This window comes from Lytechinus pictus, chromosome 13 (genome assembly GCF_037042905.1).
Source record: "Lytechinus pictus isolate F3 Inbred chromosome 13, Lp3.0, whole genome shotgun sequence".
Lineage (NCBI taxonomy): Eukaryota > Metazoa > Echinodermata > Echinoidea > Temnopleuroida > Toxopneustidae > Lytechinus > Lytechinus pictus.
The window spans coordinates 18,756,049-18,770,868 of record NC_087257.1 but is presented as its reverse complement, the minus strand read 5'-3'; the positions used below and the strand labels follow the sequence as shown (position 1 = coordinate 18,770,868).

At 37.9% G+C, this 14,820-nt stretch overlaps 1 protein-coding gene across 1 annotated transcript in view; it reads left to right on the top strand.

Moving 5' to 3' along the window:
* The first annotated feature begins 1,334 nt into the window (after positions 1 to 1,334).
* Positions 1,335 to 14,820, top strand: part of LOC129274152 (corticotropin-releasing factor receptor 1-like) — a 37,882-nt gene continuing 24,396 nt past the window's right edge. The window contains exons 1-3 of the mRNA XM_064108661.1: positions 1,335 to 1,513; positions 8,648 to 8,743; positions 14,385 to 14,470. Coding sequence (XP_063964731.1) covers positions 1,360 to 1,513; positions 8,648 to 8,743; positions 14,385 to 14,470 — 336 coding nt within the window. The 5' untranslated portion in view covers positions 1,335 to 1,359. The remainder of the gene's footprint in view (positions 1,514 to 8,647; positions 8,744 to 14,384; positions 14,471 to 14,820) is intronic.

Below are 14,820 nucleotides of genomic sequence, written 5' to 3'. Positions count from 1 at the left end.
CTTTGGCCATAGTTATCATGGATCTTATATTGTCACTGTCAGACACCAAAAGGCAAAACAAATCAACAATGATAATTACATATTAAATAAGGAGGATGGTAAGAATGGTGGATATTAACAGTGGGAAGAAAATGAGAAGAAGTCGTTCAATTTCAAGGTTCGTCATCCTTTTCGATATCCGGACAAATATCCGCCTTCAAGTCGGATATCCGGGCCCTGTCTCATCATTGTTTACGCGGGAAAATGCCAATAGAATCGATTGTAATATCCTGGCGATCGAACTAATGCTGTGAACTTCGTCGGTTTAATTCATAACATTCATCACACCAGGGTACCCTAACTGACATAAATCCATGGGCGGAAATGTGTCCCAAAAGGTAGGGGGACCAGGGGCTGGAAAATTTGAAAGCAAGCAAAAAAAAAGGGTTTCACCCCGAAATGTATGGTAATTTAGTCCAAAATACATGTATTATTTTATTGTGAATGATGAATTTTTCTCCATCATAAAAGATCAAAAATAGTAGGGGGACATTTGATATTGTGTCCCTCCTACTATTTTTGGTAGGGGGACGCGTCCACCCTGTCCCCCCTGGGATTTCCGCCCATGCATAAATCACTGCTCACCAATCGCCTAAAATCAAGATTTCGTCCTAAACTTTTATATGTCACAACTCTCTTTCTCGAGATAAGGCTATATTGATTGTATCCAGAAAATAATGCTCGTTTGCATCCGATTAACGAGCACCATCGCAAATGTTAGGGTAGTAAATATTAGCCTGGGGCCATTTCGCGTGTGTCTGTAATCCAAGCTGCATTTGGAATGTTACAAATTGATGCAGAGGTTCGAGGTTCGAGCCCTGGTCACGTCTTTCGGACGGTGACGTTAAAGGTTGGCCCCAGATAATCATATCTCACTGATACACGTCTTTGAAACTCATTTGCACCTCAGACACATTAATGGTTTCATCTCTGTGCCTTTCGGGGTACATGGTGTAGACAGTGAATTGCAAGTTAAATCACTGGTGTAGCTAGCGCGTCACCAAAAGGTACATAAATATGCATATAGTACACTTTAGCGCCCCTTTTGTTGATGCGTTTATACATTATCCCTCGGTTCCAAATTTGAACCCCTAATATTTCCGTAGTGTGAATGGTATTTGACAGAGCCCCAAAGATCAGCGTGATTCTAGGGATGGCTATTTTCTTTCACAAAAATCTGGTATCAGTAAATTTTAAAAAGCAATTATTGATGGATATGCATATAAATGTTTAGAAATATTTCTCTTTTTGCTATTTCTTTATATTTTGAAAATCTCTCTATCAATGCAGCCAGTGGCAGGGGATGCCATTCCAACCACGATGAGGGACCTGAATCCACCGCCGAGCCCTGCCTCACCTAGCAACGAGACTACCCTATCATCTGTATCCGACTATGACTTCGTCCATGACCTCAATCATATGCTCTGTGAGATGGAGTACCTCAATAGAACAAATATGTTTATCGACAGAGGAGGTAAGATATTTTCCCAGCTTTTTCTGAAAAAAAGTATATGAATTCGATTTTATTTTTCTTTATTGCAAGAGTCGCACCCTTTATTTACTTTGTATGAGAATGACAAGTGACTGTCTATTTCAGCCAACAGTCAGATGACGTATGCCCATGGTGGGGAGAACAAGGTGTCACACACTGTGTTCACATGTCACAATACTTTTACATAGTTGATTGGTTGAAGATGTGATACAAACTGTCAAAATGCTGAAATTCAACATCTTGGAGATAATTTCACACTATGGATACCCCTCCAGTGTGATTGTTCACAGTGTGTTCACGTACATGTAGTGGACATGTCTTGTGAACATGCGATTCACGCAGTGTGAAGATGAGCTTTACAGTGTGTTCCACACAGAGAACTCACTGTGAGTCATTGCGTTCTTTTCAGCGGGATTATCACTGAAAGTTTCCATATCACTTTGATATTTAGATAGAAGTGTTTTTCTATCAGTCTACATGACAGTTGCCCCCCTTCCGCAGATCGCCGCTTTGCCCACGGAATACAGGATACCCTATGTCGCTATTATTGTTTAGAATACTTCAACGCATGTCTGATCAGCATTATGCTCAGTGTCTTTCCTTTCCTTTTTCTTGTTGAGAAACCAAAAAGGATGTTTTTCCTAATCCCCGTGTCATCCGTGATATCCAATAGTCACCGGCCTAAAGGCACGTGCCGTACTATTGTGTCTATTACCACTTTCAGACCAACTTTCTAATCATCACTTGGTTGTTAGTTTTCTCGTGTGAACGCTGCTAAACTGTAATGAAGCCGTGTTACAGGGACCCAAACGAATGATTCCGGTTTCGAATAAAATGTTAGGTTCGAGTTCAAATGAAAAATAAAATATTGGAGGGGGTGGGTTGGGGCGACAGTTCAATTAAAGGTTGAATGAATCATTGAATGCAACAATTGTGAACTACAATAAAAGTAGTATACACACATAAAACAATTTGAATCATTCTCGAATTCATGCAGTTCCGTTACCAGAAGTTTTAATGTAGGAGACAATACATGGTAAAAAGCGAGCAAAGGATTGACAAGAAAAAAAAACATTGAGCTGGCAGAGCAACCAGGAAGGGGGGGGGGGGGTGGACAATTCAACAATATCTAACCACATCAACGAAGTTATTGAATTTTACAGTTTAACAATATTTTGTGAAAAAGGAATTTAATGCATGCCGTCATGAATATTTATTACGCCGGGGGGGGGGGGGGGAGGGGCTGATGATAGCAAGTATAGCCTTTCCTCTATTTCCCTATGATATTACATGAAATCATAATTATGATAGTATCATGCATGTGTGTATAGTATGTCTCCCTTGTAACAAAATGAGTTGGAGCAACGGATATCATACACATTAAATCAATGGTCAATCCATTTTTTTTTGTTATTCTCAGTGGACAATATTAGAATACAATAATATAGTTTTATTTAATAAGATACATAAGAATAAGTAGAGATATGTTATCGGATTGCTCACTGAATATTCATGAGGACGTGCATAGAGCTGATTTACAGAAATAATGCAAAGCAACGTCATAACGTCATGTTATTTCTTGTCCGTTTTTGATAGATTTTCAATGTTTTAATTGTCGTATTTTATTTGTTCAAATCAGGTTATTTTTCAGTCTGAAGCACCCCTATATGATCACCACCGTATCAATTCCATTATAAGTAAATTGTGAAACCCCTGATATTTTTTTAAAGGATCGATTTTAGTAAATGGTGTAGATGTACCTAGGGTGCAGAGGGGCACAAGCTATTCAGCCAAGTTAAACAAAATCATATATGATTAGTAGCCAACTATGTCAAAACTTCAAGATACATTATGAAGGGAGGTATTTGCTGAGGTTGTTTAAAAGATTGGCAATATTCTCCGATTTTCTTCACCTTCCATTCAGACTAATATATCCTGGAGGCTGGAGCATATCGAAGATATGAATTTCCCAGTAACAAGTTTAAGGGATTTGATGACATTGCAAATGTTTTGCCATGTGTCATTTTATGCCATAAAACATATTATAACCTACAGTGTAAAGATGATTCGTCTGAAAGTCTTGCATAAAAAAACATCGCAATGTACTACAAAAATAGTCATGAAACCGAAATTATCAGATGCATGTCCCGTGCAATTTTCCTAATTGACAGGATTGGGACATAAATATCTTGACAAAAACACAATTTATTTGTAGGATATTCATATTATATGTTTTTCTTAACCATTGGTTTCATCAATTATGCCACAAAAATCGAAATAAAATAAACTCTGTGATCTTCAAGGGAGTAACAAATGCGGCGCTCGTATGATTTTTCTCCGATCTAAAAGGAGGACACGCTTCCGTAAAAGAACACGTTCTTCAAATTCATAAATATCAATCGGCATTCGCTTGCAATCATTTCGATGTATTTAGGCTAAATCTCCCCTGACTTTGCAATGATAACGTTGCGAAATATGCCTAGCAGTATTCCGAATCGCTGCTTTTCATTTAGGCCTACAGCAATGAGAATATTGAGGACGTTTGACTAACATTGAATAATGTTGCAAAACCGGATATGTCATTGTTGACTAAAAAGTTGAGTGTGTTCCCACAGGAGTTACACGACGGAACTGCGAATGGCATACATGTTCGTAGAATTATTCTTTTGAATTCCAATTAATAATAGGGAAACTGTTAGTGAAATCGTGTTACATTTCTTAAATAAAGATAATTTCTTGAAGAACCTTAAATATTTCTTTAAAAACATGAATGAAAGATTTTGAATTTGATTCGCATTACATCTTCTGCGTACCCCAACATAAAAACAAGGAATACATTATTGATCAAAACAAAGTCACAGTCACGAAGCGAGGGGTGTTTTCGAGGAGGAAGAGGAGGAGGAGGGGGTCATATATTTCCAAGAAAATAACTCTTCTTGTTACGATAGTTGGATGTGCGGTTATATTTTGCTAACTATACGTCATTTGATTTATCAAAGTCAATCACCTGTATTTCCAGTTTTCAACATTTTCGCTCGCTTTGCCCGCTTGCTAATAAACCTTTAGATATCAAACTTCCGGTGGTCTTGTACTATAGCCAAAGGGAGAATCGGAGAGAGGGTGCAATATTGAATCTTTATCAAATTTTTGGACAGGTTGGAAAGTAAAAAAAAGTTTGACTTATTTATGTTTTGAGACCTTAAATACACCATCACGTTTCTCATTCTACCAAGCAAATCGTATGAAATTGTGAGGGTGCTTTAAAAAAGACAGGTGTAGAAAAACGTTTGATTTCGATACAAAAAATGAAATGCACAGGGATCCAATTTGTAAAGATGGGCTTTTATCACGAAATATATGACTTTTTAGTTGATTTCCCCAGGGGCATACTAGTCATGTCCGTCTTTCGAAGCAAGGGATGTTAAGCATCTCAAAAGAGGGGTAATATCAGATCGGGACTGAGGTGTTGGCATAGGCAGCGGAAGCAGGGGGGACGGGGAGGGGGGACGTGTCCCCCTTAAATTTTAAGTGGGGGGACGATCCCCCCTAAATTTTTTGTTGGTAACCTTTTTTTTTTTTCTTGTCAATTTTTTTCCTGCGTCCCCCCTATAATTTGTGGTTGATGACTTTTTTTTTTTTTTTTTGCTTGTCAAAGAATTGTGTGGTGGTCCCCCCTAAAATATTTGGCTTCCGCCGCCAATGGGTGTTGGTGGTGGAGACGGGGTAGGGGTAAGGAGAGGAGGGCTGTGGTGCATGAAATATGATCGCTTCTTTTCATTGAGAGGGGCAAGGGGGAGGGGGTATGTACAACGAGAGGGGCAAATACCCTTAGGGTCATCAGAGTACCTCGGAAGTGGGAGGGGTAAAATGTTATCCTGACAGAATTTTGATGACTTTTTTCCTTGTCAGAAAAAATAGAGAAAACAAAGATCAGTCTGTTGCTCTCTTAATGCTGGTGCCTTTTTTTTCAGTTGTCAGAAATGTTTTCCCCTAACCCTAACCCTTTCGATGAGGTTTTCCAGGTACGCTTTCTTTAAGAGTTACCCTTTTTGAGTATCTGCCATTGAGTATAGTCTTTTTATGAGTTCTTGTAATTTGCTGATTGCTAACGGTTATTGTGCAGACAAGATCGCCCTAAAAGCCAGACATACATGCAAACATGAAAAAATAAATTGGTTATGAATAACGACGGAATTAGATTAAATCTTAACATAATGCCTAGCAGTTCTGTTGCCTGTACACCTTATATGCTTACATGTTTCCACCCTTTTATCCCTTTTTCTGGTTGCGTTAGACCTGTGATTTTGTTTACCGGCTTTTTAAGGCGGATGCAGGGAAGGATTCGTGCAATTTCAATCAGATATCTCCAAACTCGAGAAGGAGTCCCTCGAGTAACAAAATGATACGATTACACCAGCTGTGACCAGCGACAAATTGATGGCAAGGGGCTTTACTTTAATTCGACGGGTGGCATCCTTCTGGGTTTTTTTATATATTTTTTTATTGTTGATGAATAATATAACTTCGATGATATGACTTGATTTGAATTTGTTTACTCATTTCCAATTCAGTTCGAAAACTGACAAGCAGAAACATATCAAGTTCCAATGAAAAGATACTAAACATTAGCCATGTTAGGAAAGGGAACAGCGATGAGAGATTATTTCCAAAAGGAACTATATCCATTTTTGCGAGGAAAACACTTCCTAAAGACATGGGGAAATACACCATATCGCATAAACAATTTGTTGACGGTTAGCAAAAATTGATCGCAAATTTAGGTTTTATTTTAAAATGAGCTGATCCGAAATGGAGGTACATCAGTGGTGATTTCTTTATGTAACTAATGTATGAAGTGTTGCAAGAAACTAACAATCAATATTGCAAGGAAACTTTTGTCCACAAAATCAATAAATTGCTGGTGTGATTTTCAACACGAAGGTCAATCGCTTTGACATAGTTTAACTTGATCCAACAATTTTATATATTTGCACCAGAAATTTGCTCTTGATTGCAAATATTATCCTTCAACACCCAAATAGTGTTACTATTCGGATGAATATTACTGTCAATGAAAACCAGAAGAAGAATAGTGTTATCTCAGTTTAACAAAATATACCTGTGAATATTGCAAGAACAAGAGAAATATTTCTTGTTCAACTGCAGTCGCTCACTTGTCCAAGTATGGTCAGATTACTAATATCGCTTACGTTAATGATGAAGAATAATGATACCTAGAGGGTTCCCTGTGGTACTCCATGTGATAATTAGAAATAAAATAACAGTTCATCTAAGTAAATGAACCGTTAGACCAAGGAGATATTAGACGAAAAGTGTATAGCCGAAATGGGAAAAAACAAAATGGTGAGTGGGCTAAATGGGATTATATCAAATGGTTAATGAACGAACTGGATGTTGACAAACTACATTGTTAAAAAAAACCTGATTTTACAGAAAAAAAAGATTTTGTAGAAAGCAATAACAGAATCATTCTGTAAATTCATAAAACAGGAATTTTTCTGCAATTTAACAGAACAGGTCTGTTTAAAAAGGGGAAAATTGTGTTCTGTTCAAGGAAATTTGTAAGATTCCATACACCAAATACCAATTTCCTGTAAGATTACGCAATCTGGTAAGATTACAGGTGTTCTCGAGACTCTGCTGCAGGAACTTCTTTTATTTTAAGGATAAATTTTCTTAATACAGTGTAGGATTAGGTAATTTACCTTAAAAAGGAGTAGACAATGACTACGAGTTCCCAAATCACTAACATGGCACCTCTCCGCTTTCTAAAAATTATTTTGGTAGGATTGACAAGAATTCGTGTCTTATCGTGCCAGCGACACGACATTTGCTCCTGCGACGATTGCTCCTGGCTTTATAAGATCTAGGGTTAGGTTTAGGGTTGCAATAGGGTTTTATGTTAAATCCAGGGTTGAAATTGGCCATTCCATCAGGATGTGGAATTTACAACGGGTCAATTGTCGCCGGGGCAAATGTCATGGGACCGTTGGTGCCACATCTCGTTCTGGGTTTAACAAAAAATGACTTTGGATATGGTGCGATGTGGAATTCAATTATGTGTAAGAGTTTGTAAAAAAATTACCTTGCATGTGCATTGCTGTTTGATCAATATTGCACAGATAAAGTAATATCGTGTTTCCATATGATGGGTTTCTGTCGTGTAATCTAAATTTTCTTCAGGATGTTGAACTACCAAGTACGGAGGTAATTTATTTGTAGCATCCATCATTTTGATAATAGCAATGGAACTAATATGCAGCCTTGAAATTGGAATGTTGAACAAAACATTGATCAAAATAAAACATGTTTCAGGAATCCCGAGTTTGGATAAATTACGAGCTTGTTTTTATGACAGTATTCTTCTGACAAATTAGAAAGTGAGATGCCGATTTAAGGCATTGATTACTATTAGTATTTGCAAAAATCGTGAATGATGAGGTATTAATCTGTAAAGAGATCGTTCCGAATATGACATGTTTTTTCCGTTTTGTTGTTGGAGAGGAGAGGTACGTCAAGGGCCCTTATTACTCTCTTTTTTTTTATTCATGCATTTTTTTCTAATGCTTTTTAAATCGTAGTTTTATGAATTCCAAAAACGAGGATTTGCAGGCCTGTAATAAGAGGAATAAGGAAGAATACTTAGACGTAGTGAATTTTTAATATCAATCACCCCTTGCATCCCCCAAAATAAATAAATAATCTAAACAAATGAATAAATGATAAATACATGAATAAAGGAATAAAAAGACAAATAGTTTCAAAAATTACTATTTCAAAAAATAAAATATGTTCAATTAAAAACAAATAGCACAGCATTGCAGAAATATTGAATACATCTTGTTTTAAATGTTTTCTTAAATGTATTCTGTGCTTCACATTACATATCTCTGTATATTTTTTGTGATTCGTGTCCACGTTCAGGAGCATATTATGCTCTCATTTGATGATAATTGGCATGGTTGAATGGACGTCAGATGCACAAACAATCATTATCAGCTACATTGTGATGTTTCCATTTTTCAAATAAAAAAAAACCCCACTAACTTTGTTGTTTTATTGTTCTGTTCTCTCTCTTCTCGGCGCCATCTTTAGTGAGTTTCTGCAATGCATCACACGATAAACTGCTATGCTGGCCGCCGATAGAAGCCGGAGATAATGTGAGCATCCCATGTCCGCCGCGAACATATCGTAAGTAATAATAATCTTTCTTTTATTACCTCTAACATTATTGTGAAATATTTGATTAGAAAATGAATAATTCAGTTCGCAGATCATCCCAATTGTAAATAAATGTCTACTCCAACTTAAAATGTTGGGCAACATACTGTCCACTGTTTTGGGTAATGTATGTTGGTAAAAATATATATATTCTGGGAAATTATTATCCAAATTTGTTACCCAACTATTAGTTTTTATTACCAATTTGGAAATATTTTAACCAATAGTTTTGTGGACAGTATGTTGCCCAGTGATGGTTATAATGGGCCTTTTTCCCCAATCTTTTTAAGAATGCATGTATCTTCCTTAACGTCACTATCTGCCACGCAAAAATATGTTCACGCCCGCCTCAAACCAATGGTCGTGGTGCTAGTTCAGCACACATTGGTGTTATTACAATTTTAACACTTTTCGTGTAATGCTCAAACACCATCCTCATGGTGTAGTTTATAGAACAGGAGGTTGTGGTCTTCCCAGAGCACCGACTAGTGTCGTTATCGAAGTGTTAACACTCAGTCTATAGCAGTTACACCATCGCTATTCCAAAGAGATATTGTTTTCTAAATTCTTTGTCCCAATGTGCAATTGATAGAATAACCCTTGAAAAAATTAGTCCATGTCTGACAGCACAAGAAGCGCCTTTAACACGCAAATCCTATCCTAGATGATTACTGATTAGACATTACAATCACCACATGTACTTCACTGTAATTCATGTGATCATCCAGGGCCCTGTCTTACAAAGAGTTAGGATTTATCCAATCAATCGCAACTATGAACGGCCAGCAGCGTCAACATCTAACAGGCATGCATGTTTGTTCAAAAAAATTTCTATATTCATACATTCATCGTTCTCTTGAAGATTCAGTGTGATTCTCTCTGTTTACTAATGAGATTGCGCAAATTTCCTGTAGAAAAAATTATGATACTGATGGATTTCCATAGAGTTACGATTAATTGGATCGATCGTAACTCTTTGTAAGACGGGGCCCTAAAGTTGATTGAACATAATCGGGTTGTTGTCATATTCAAACTGCACATGCAAGTACTACCTTGTTACATATTATCTATGATTAAAATTATTAGTGCTTAAAGGTTAAGTTCACCCCTGCCAAAAAGTATGTTTCAGTATAGAGAAATATCAGACGGCATAATGCTGAAAATTTCATCCTAATCGAACATATATTTTTAGGTTGTGATATTCAAAAGCTTTTCGTATATTCACAAGACAGTTATTTTTTGCGCAATACAGGTGATAACAAGATCGGAAGCCATTAATATGCTGTAAAAATGCTTTACCATTCTCATTCTATATCAAGATATGATACTTTTCCAGCATTATGCACACTAGCGTACCTACGGGGGGGGGGGGGGCAGAGGGGGCAGACTGCCCCCCTGACGAGTCACAACGCATGCAAGGGACATATCCCTGCCCCCTGACGAGTCTTGAAGACCTTTTTGTTTGCTTGTCAAATTTTTTTCTGGTACGAAATCCTTTATTTGTGGTTGAAGACCTTTTTTTTTGCTTGTCAATTTTTTTGGCGGACGAGATCCTTTATTTGTGGTTGAAGACCTTTTTTTTTCGGCTTGTAAATTTTTTTGGCGGACGATTTTGCCCCCCCCCCTGTGGAAAATCCTAGGTACGCCACTGATTATGCATATCTGATCCCCTTTTTTTTGTATTGAAATCAGCTTTTCATTTAATTATATGGACTCGGGCTTTAAGTCAAAGAAAGTGCACCCATTATAATTACATCCTTGTCGAGTATCAAATAACCATTTATATACACCGTTGGGTACTGGGTAATAGACCAGGTGAAACCAAATAGCGAGGGAAAAGTCTGTAGGAAATTAAAGCTCACTAAGACACAAAAAGGTATTTAATGAAAAAGAGCTTATTGATTCGTCTGCAACAGTGTGATGCGCCACACCGATATGGAGTCGGGATTTTGCCGCAGTCACAAACTTCAAGCTTGCACCGATCCGTTGGTTTGTGTCGTACAATATTGATTTTAACTGTGTTTTGTCGGTTTCCGATTGTACGTCAAAACTTCCGGTGTGACTGTATAAGTACACGGGTTCCATTTTAATGGCGTCTGATGAGCTTTCATGGTCGTCCCCGATTTTTATTTCTTTCCTTTTTTTTGACTGGCATTGCTTGCTCGGATGATCTCATAAGAGTTCATGAACCCGTAATTAACACACGTTTTTTTGTTATGCTATTTACCTTAATCATTTGCATGTCTGACGGGAGAGGGTGGCAATCGGGACCCTGGGAACTATACAGTGCGTCCCATAAAAAACGAAACCGAGATCTATCGATGATTTATCATAACTTAATCGCAAATACAATAGACAAATGACCTACCATTTTAAGGCTTAGAATCTCCTCTTTCATACGTGGCGGGCTGTATCTGGGTTTTAAAAAGAAAACCACATTTTTAAAAAGTTCGATATCTGCTCTTTAATTTGATACCTCAATTACAGAAAATGGTCAAGAAATAACAAAGTTCTGGTTATTTGAAATAAGGCTTGAATTTCAATAATTTCATAAAATGAAGAGGTTTTACAGGCTACCGTTCAAACTCACTCGACACTCCGTTTTGTTGACGATCAGCCATGCATTAAGTCTTTTGTTACCGCGCGATAGCTTCTGTGGGAAACCGGTGAAAACACGTTTATTTAATGAAATTATGGAAATACAAGCATCGTTTCGAGGGATCATAACTTTTTTTACTACTTGACCATTTTCTGAGATTTAGGTATCAAAGAAAAGAGAAGATATTGAACTTCTTAGTCATGTGATTTTCTTTTTGAAATTCAGATACCCCCCGCCAAATGAGTTTTTGGCATCCTTTCTTCGAATTGTTTTTACTCAATAATGTGTGAATGAGGAATAATCTAAGTAATACCAGATGAAAGAGGAGATTCTAAGCTTTACATTGGTAGGTCATTTGTCTATTTTATTTATGATTAAGTTATGATAAATCTTTGCTAAATCTCGGTTTCGTTTTTTTTTGGGACGCACCGTATATGTTTTACTGGGTTGCTGAGATAAATTTGACGAGCAAAAAAAATAGCTACAAAATTTCAGTCCCGAACAATTTGACAAGCAAAAAAAAAATCACTACAAAATGAAGGTTATTCTGGCCTACATTTCTCTATGTTTTAACACCCACCGAAATTCCTGGGGGTATTGCCAAGGCGTGGCGGCAAGATTACTCCAAACTTGTTTATATTTTGGTATTGGAAAATGGGATATTTCATTTTATTTTTCATGAGAATCGATAACCGACTATTTGAGTAGTAATATCATGCCAATGCTTCAAACCAAAATAGACCACACACACCATAAAGGCAGGTCAGGTAAGTGTTTCATAAAGCTGTTCGTAAAGTTACGCTAGTGTGGCACAAAAAAAGTCACAAGTCGTGCGTAAAGTCTTGCGTAACTCTACGAACAGCTTTATGAATCACGCTACTGGTGGGTGTGTTTTTTCAAGCTGTTCTTCCGTAAAAGTTACGCACTACTATTGGTGCTAAGTTACGTGGGGTTCTATGACATTTGCTCCGGCGACAATTGCTTCGATGGAAAATTTGCACTTTAAGCCAAACCTGAAACCTAATCTCTAAAATTAAATAAACCCTAATACTTATCTTTCCTGTATTCTGAACCAAAAACTCTATCATAATCCTTACTCTAACTCTGACCGGAGCAAATGTCGCAGGAACACTAGCGTACCTAAGGGGGGGGGGGGGGGGCAGGGGGCAGACTGCCCCCCTGACGAGCCACAACTCATGCAGGGGACGTACAACTGCCCCCCTGACGAGTCACAACTGATCCAGGGGACGTTCCCCCCCCCCCTTTGAGAAGAAAAAATAATAATTTGTAATATAAATATGCTTAGGAAACCGACGTGTGTCCCCTGTTTTGCACATTTGAAATTGAAGACTTTTTTTTTTTTGCTTGTCAAATTTTTTCGCGGACGAAATATCCTCCAAAAAATTGGCCCCCCTTTTGGAAAATCCTGGGTACGCCGCTGCGCAGGAAAAAATGCCGTGTCACTCCCTTATGGACGTATCAATATTTAGTACAAGAAAGGGTCACCAGTTGTTCGTTAAGTCAATCGTAACCTACAAACAGCTTCATGAAACACCCACCGGGGGTTTCAATTATTCTTAAATTTTCATCGGTGACTCCGAGTAATTTACCAAAATTTTCGAACGTGGTAGGAAAGATCTGGAGACCTTTGATTCATTTTGTGTTGGTATTTGTATTTTTTCTCAAATGATTTTCAGAATGCCTCTTTGTTTCATTTTCAAAATGGCTGTCACTCCCTCTTTAACTTTGAATCCGTCTTCAGCCGATTTACTTTCACAAACATTTCGGTGAACTTTTCAACTCTCATTGTCTCCATGCTCTTCACCCCTGTCGTAGCAGCTCCTCCCTTTCCTCTTACCTTCCTCACTCAGCAAAATGCATCCTATTTCAATCTTTCGAGAGAATGACAAGCGAAAGGTTGCCATTGAGGAGCATGCCTTACATCCAGGGTATTCATTGCTACGACGAAATCAATCTTCGGATAGGTTACCCCGTCAGGAGATAAACGTTTGGTATCACGGCCAAGTGTTTTCACCCATTAAAGGATTTAGATGGTGAACATTAGTGGCGGCGATCGCTTTTGGGTCTAGCAAGGAGAAGATCTCGCTTCAGGTTAAATACCCTCGTTAATATGCCCTTTTTAATCCACCAGTAGATGGATTGCTGCCAAATTTAACCTCAGGTTTAAGAATGTAACAGTTTGCCCTTTTAAAGGGAGGTTTACCAGGAAGTCCCAGTCACACGATAGGAACCTACTACAGTCTGATTAAAACGATTACGCTATTTTGAGCGACATGCAATCGGTCGGTTCTGGGGTCGCTTTCATTGGTGCGACTGTGATATGACGTATTACAGAGCTAGTCAAAAAGTTCATGAAATACCATATCTCCATATATATATCTCAGTGAAAAGGTCACACCGTAGAAGATAAATTAGAAGAAATGAAAAGTTTTCAGCTCTTCCAGTGCATTCTACTATTATACCGAATACCTTGTCCAGTTTATCCTATCAGGCCTAATATATCATGATCTGGCTTGATACTACTACTTCTACTACAAACACTACTACTACTACTACTACTGTACTGGCTCTGCTGCTACCACTGCTGCTACTACTACTACTACTACTACTACTACTACTACTACTACTACTACTACTAACATTTTATTTACCCAGGGTAGCCACTTCAGTTAGGAAACTGCTCTACCAGCGGGCCCTGCATAACATAATAATGCTATCATTACCCGTCTCTCTTCTTAATGCCGAGCGCCTAGCAAGAATACAGAGGGTCCCATTTTATAAGTCTTTGGTATGACTCGGCCAAGGATCGAACCCACGACCTCCCGTTCATGAGGCGGACACTCTACCACTGATCCACCATGCCCGGTAATCGATTTAAACAGTTCGACATCGGGAATGAATATATGATTATCCGAAACTTTAATGTGTATTTTTTGTTATCACACTCCCACTTTCTTTCATTTTATTTGTTGTTATTTCTTATCATTACAGCATTCAAAGCAACTCGGTTTTGCTTGGACACAGGGGAATGGGCTGCTTTCACGCATTACAATGACTGCCATACATTCATATTTCCGGTAAGTATAAGAATTCATCAAGATGATCAAATCATTAAGTAGTCCGGGTACTATCGATTTTTCTTCAAGCTCTCATTAAACAACGGATAACTTTACCTACGATTGGTACCCTGTTCGAAACATATAATCAGATTGTTGTTCATTTTGACCCCATGCTTCTCGAGTTAAAATCCGATTTTGTAGAGTAAAAGTTTTAAAGCTGACATCTGAATAATGTTCTTTTTGAAAATTATTGATAAAAGGGTGTAGTCTTTTAATTTGCAGGAAAAGTAAAGTCTTTCTCGTGGGGCGAGGTTTTGATTGGTGTAGGTCTGCTTTCACAGGTTCTTCATCGAATAGACTTTCGAACC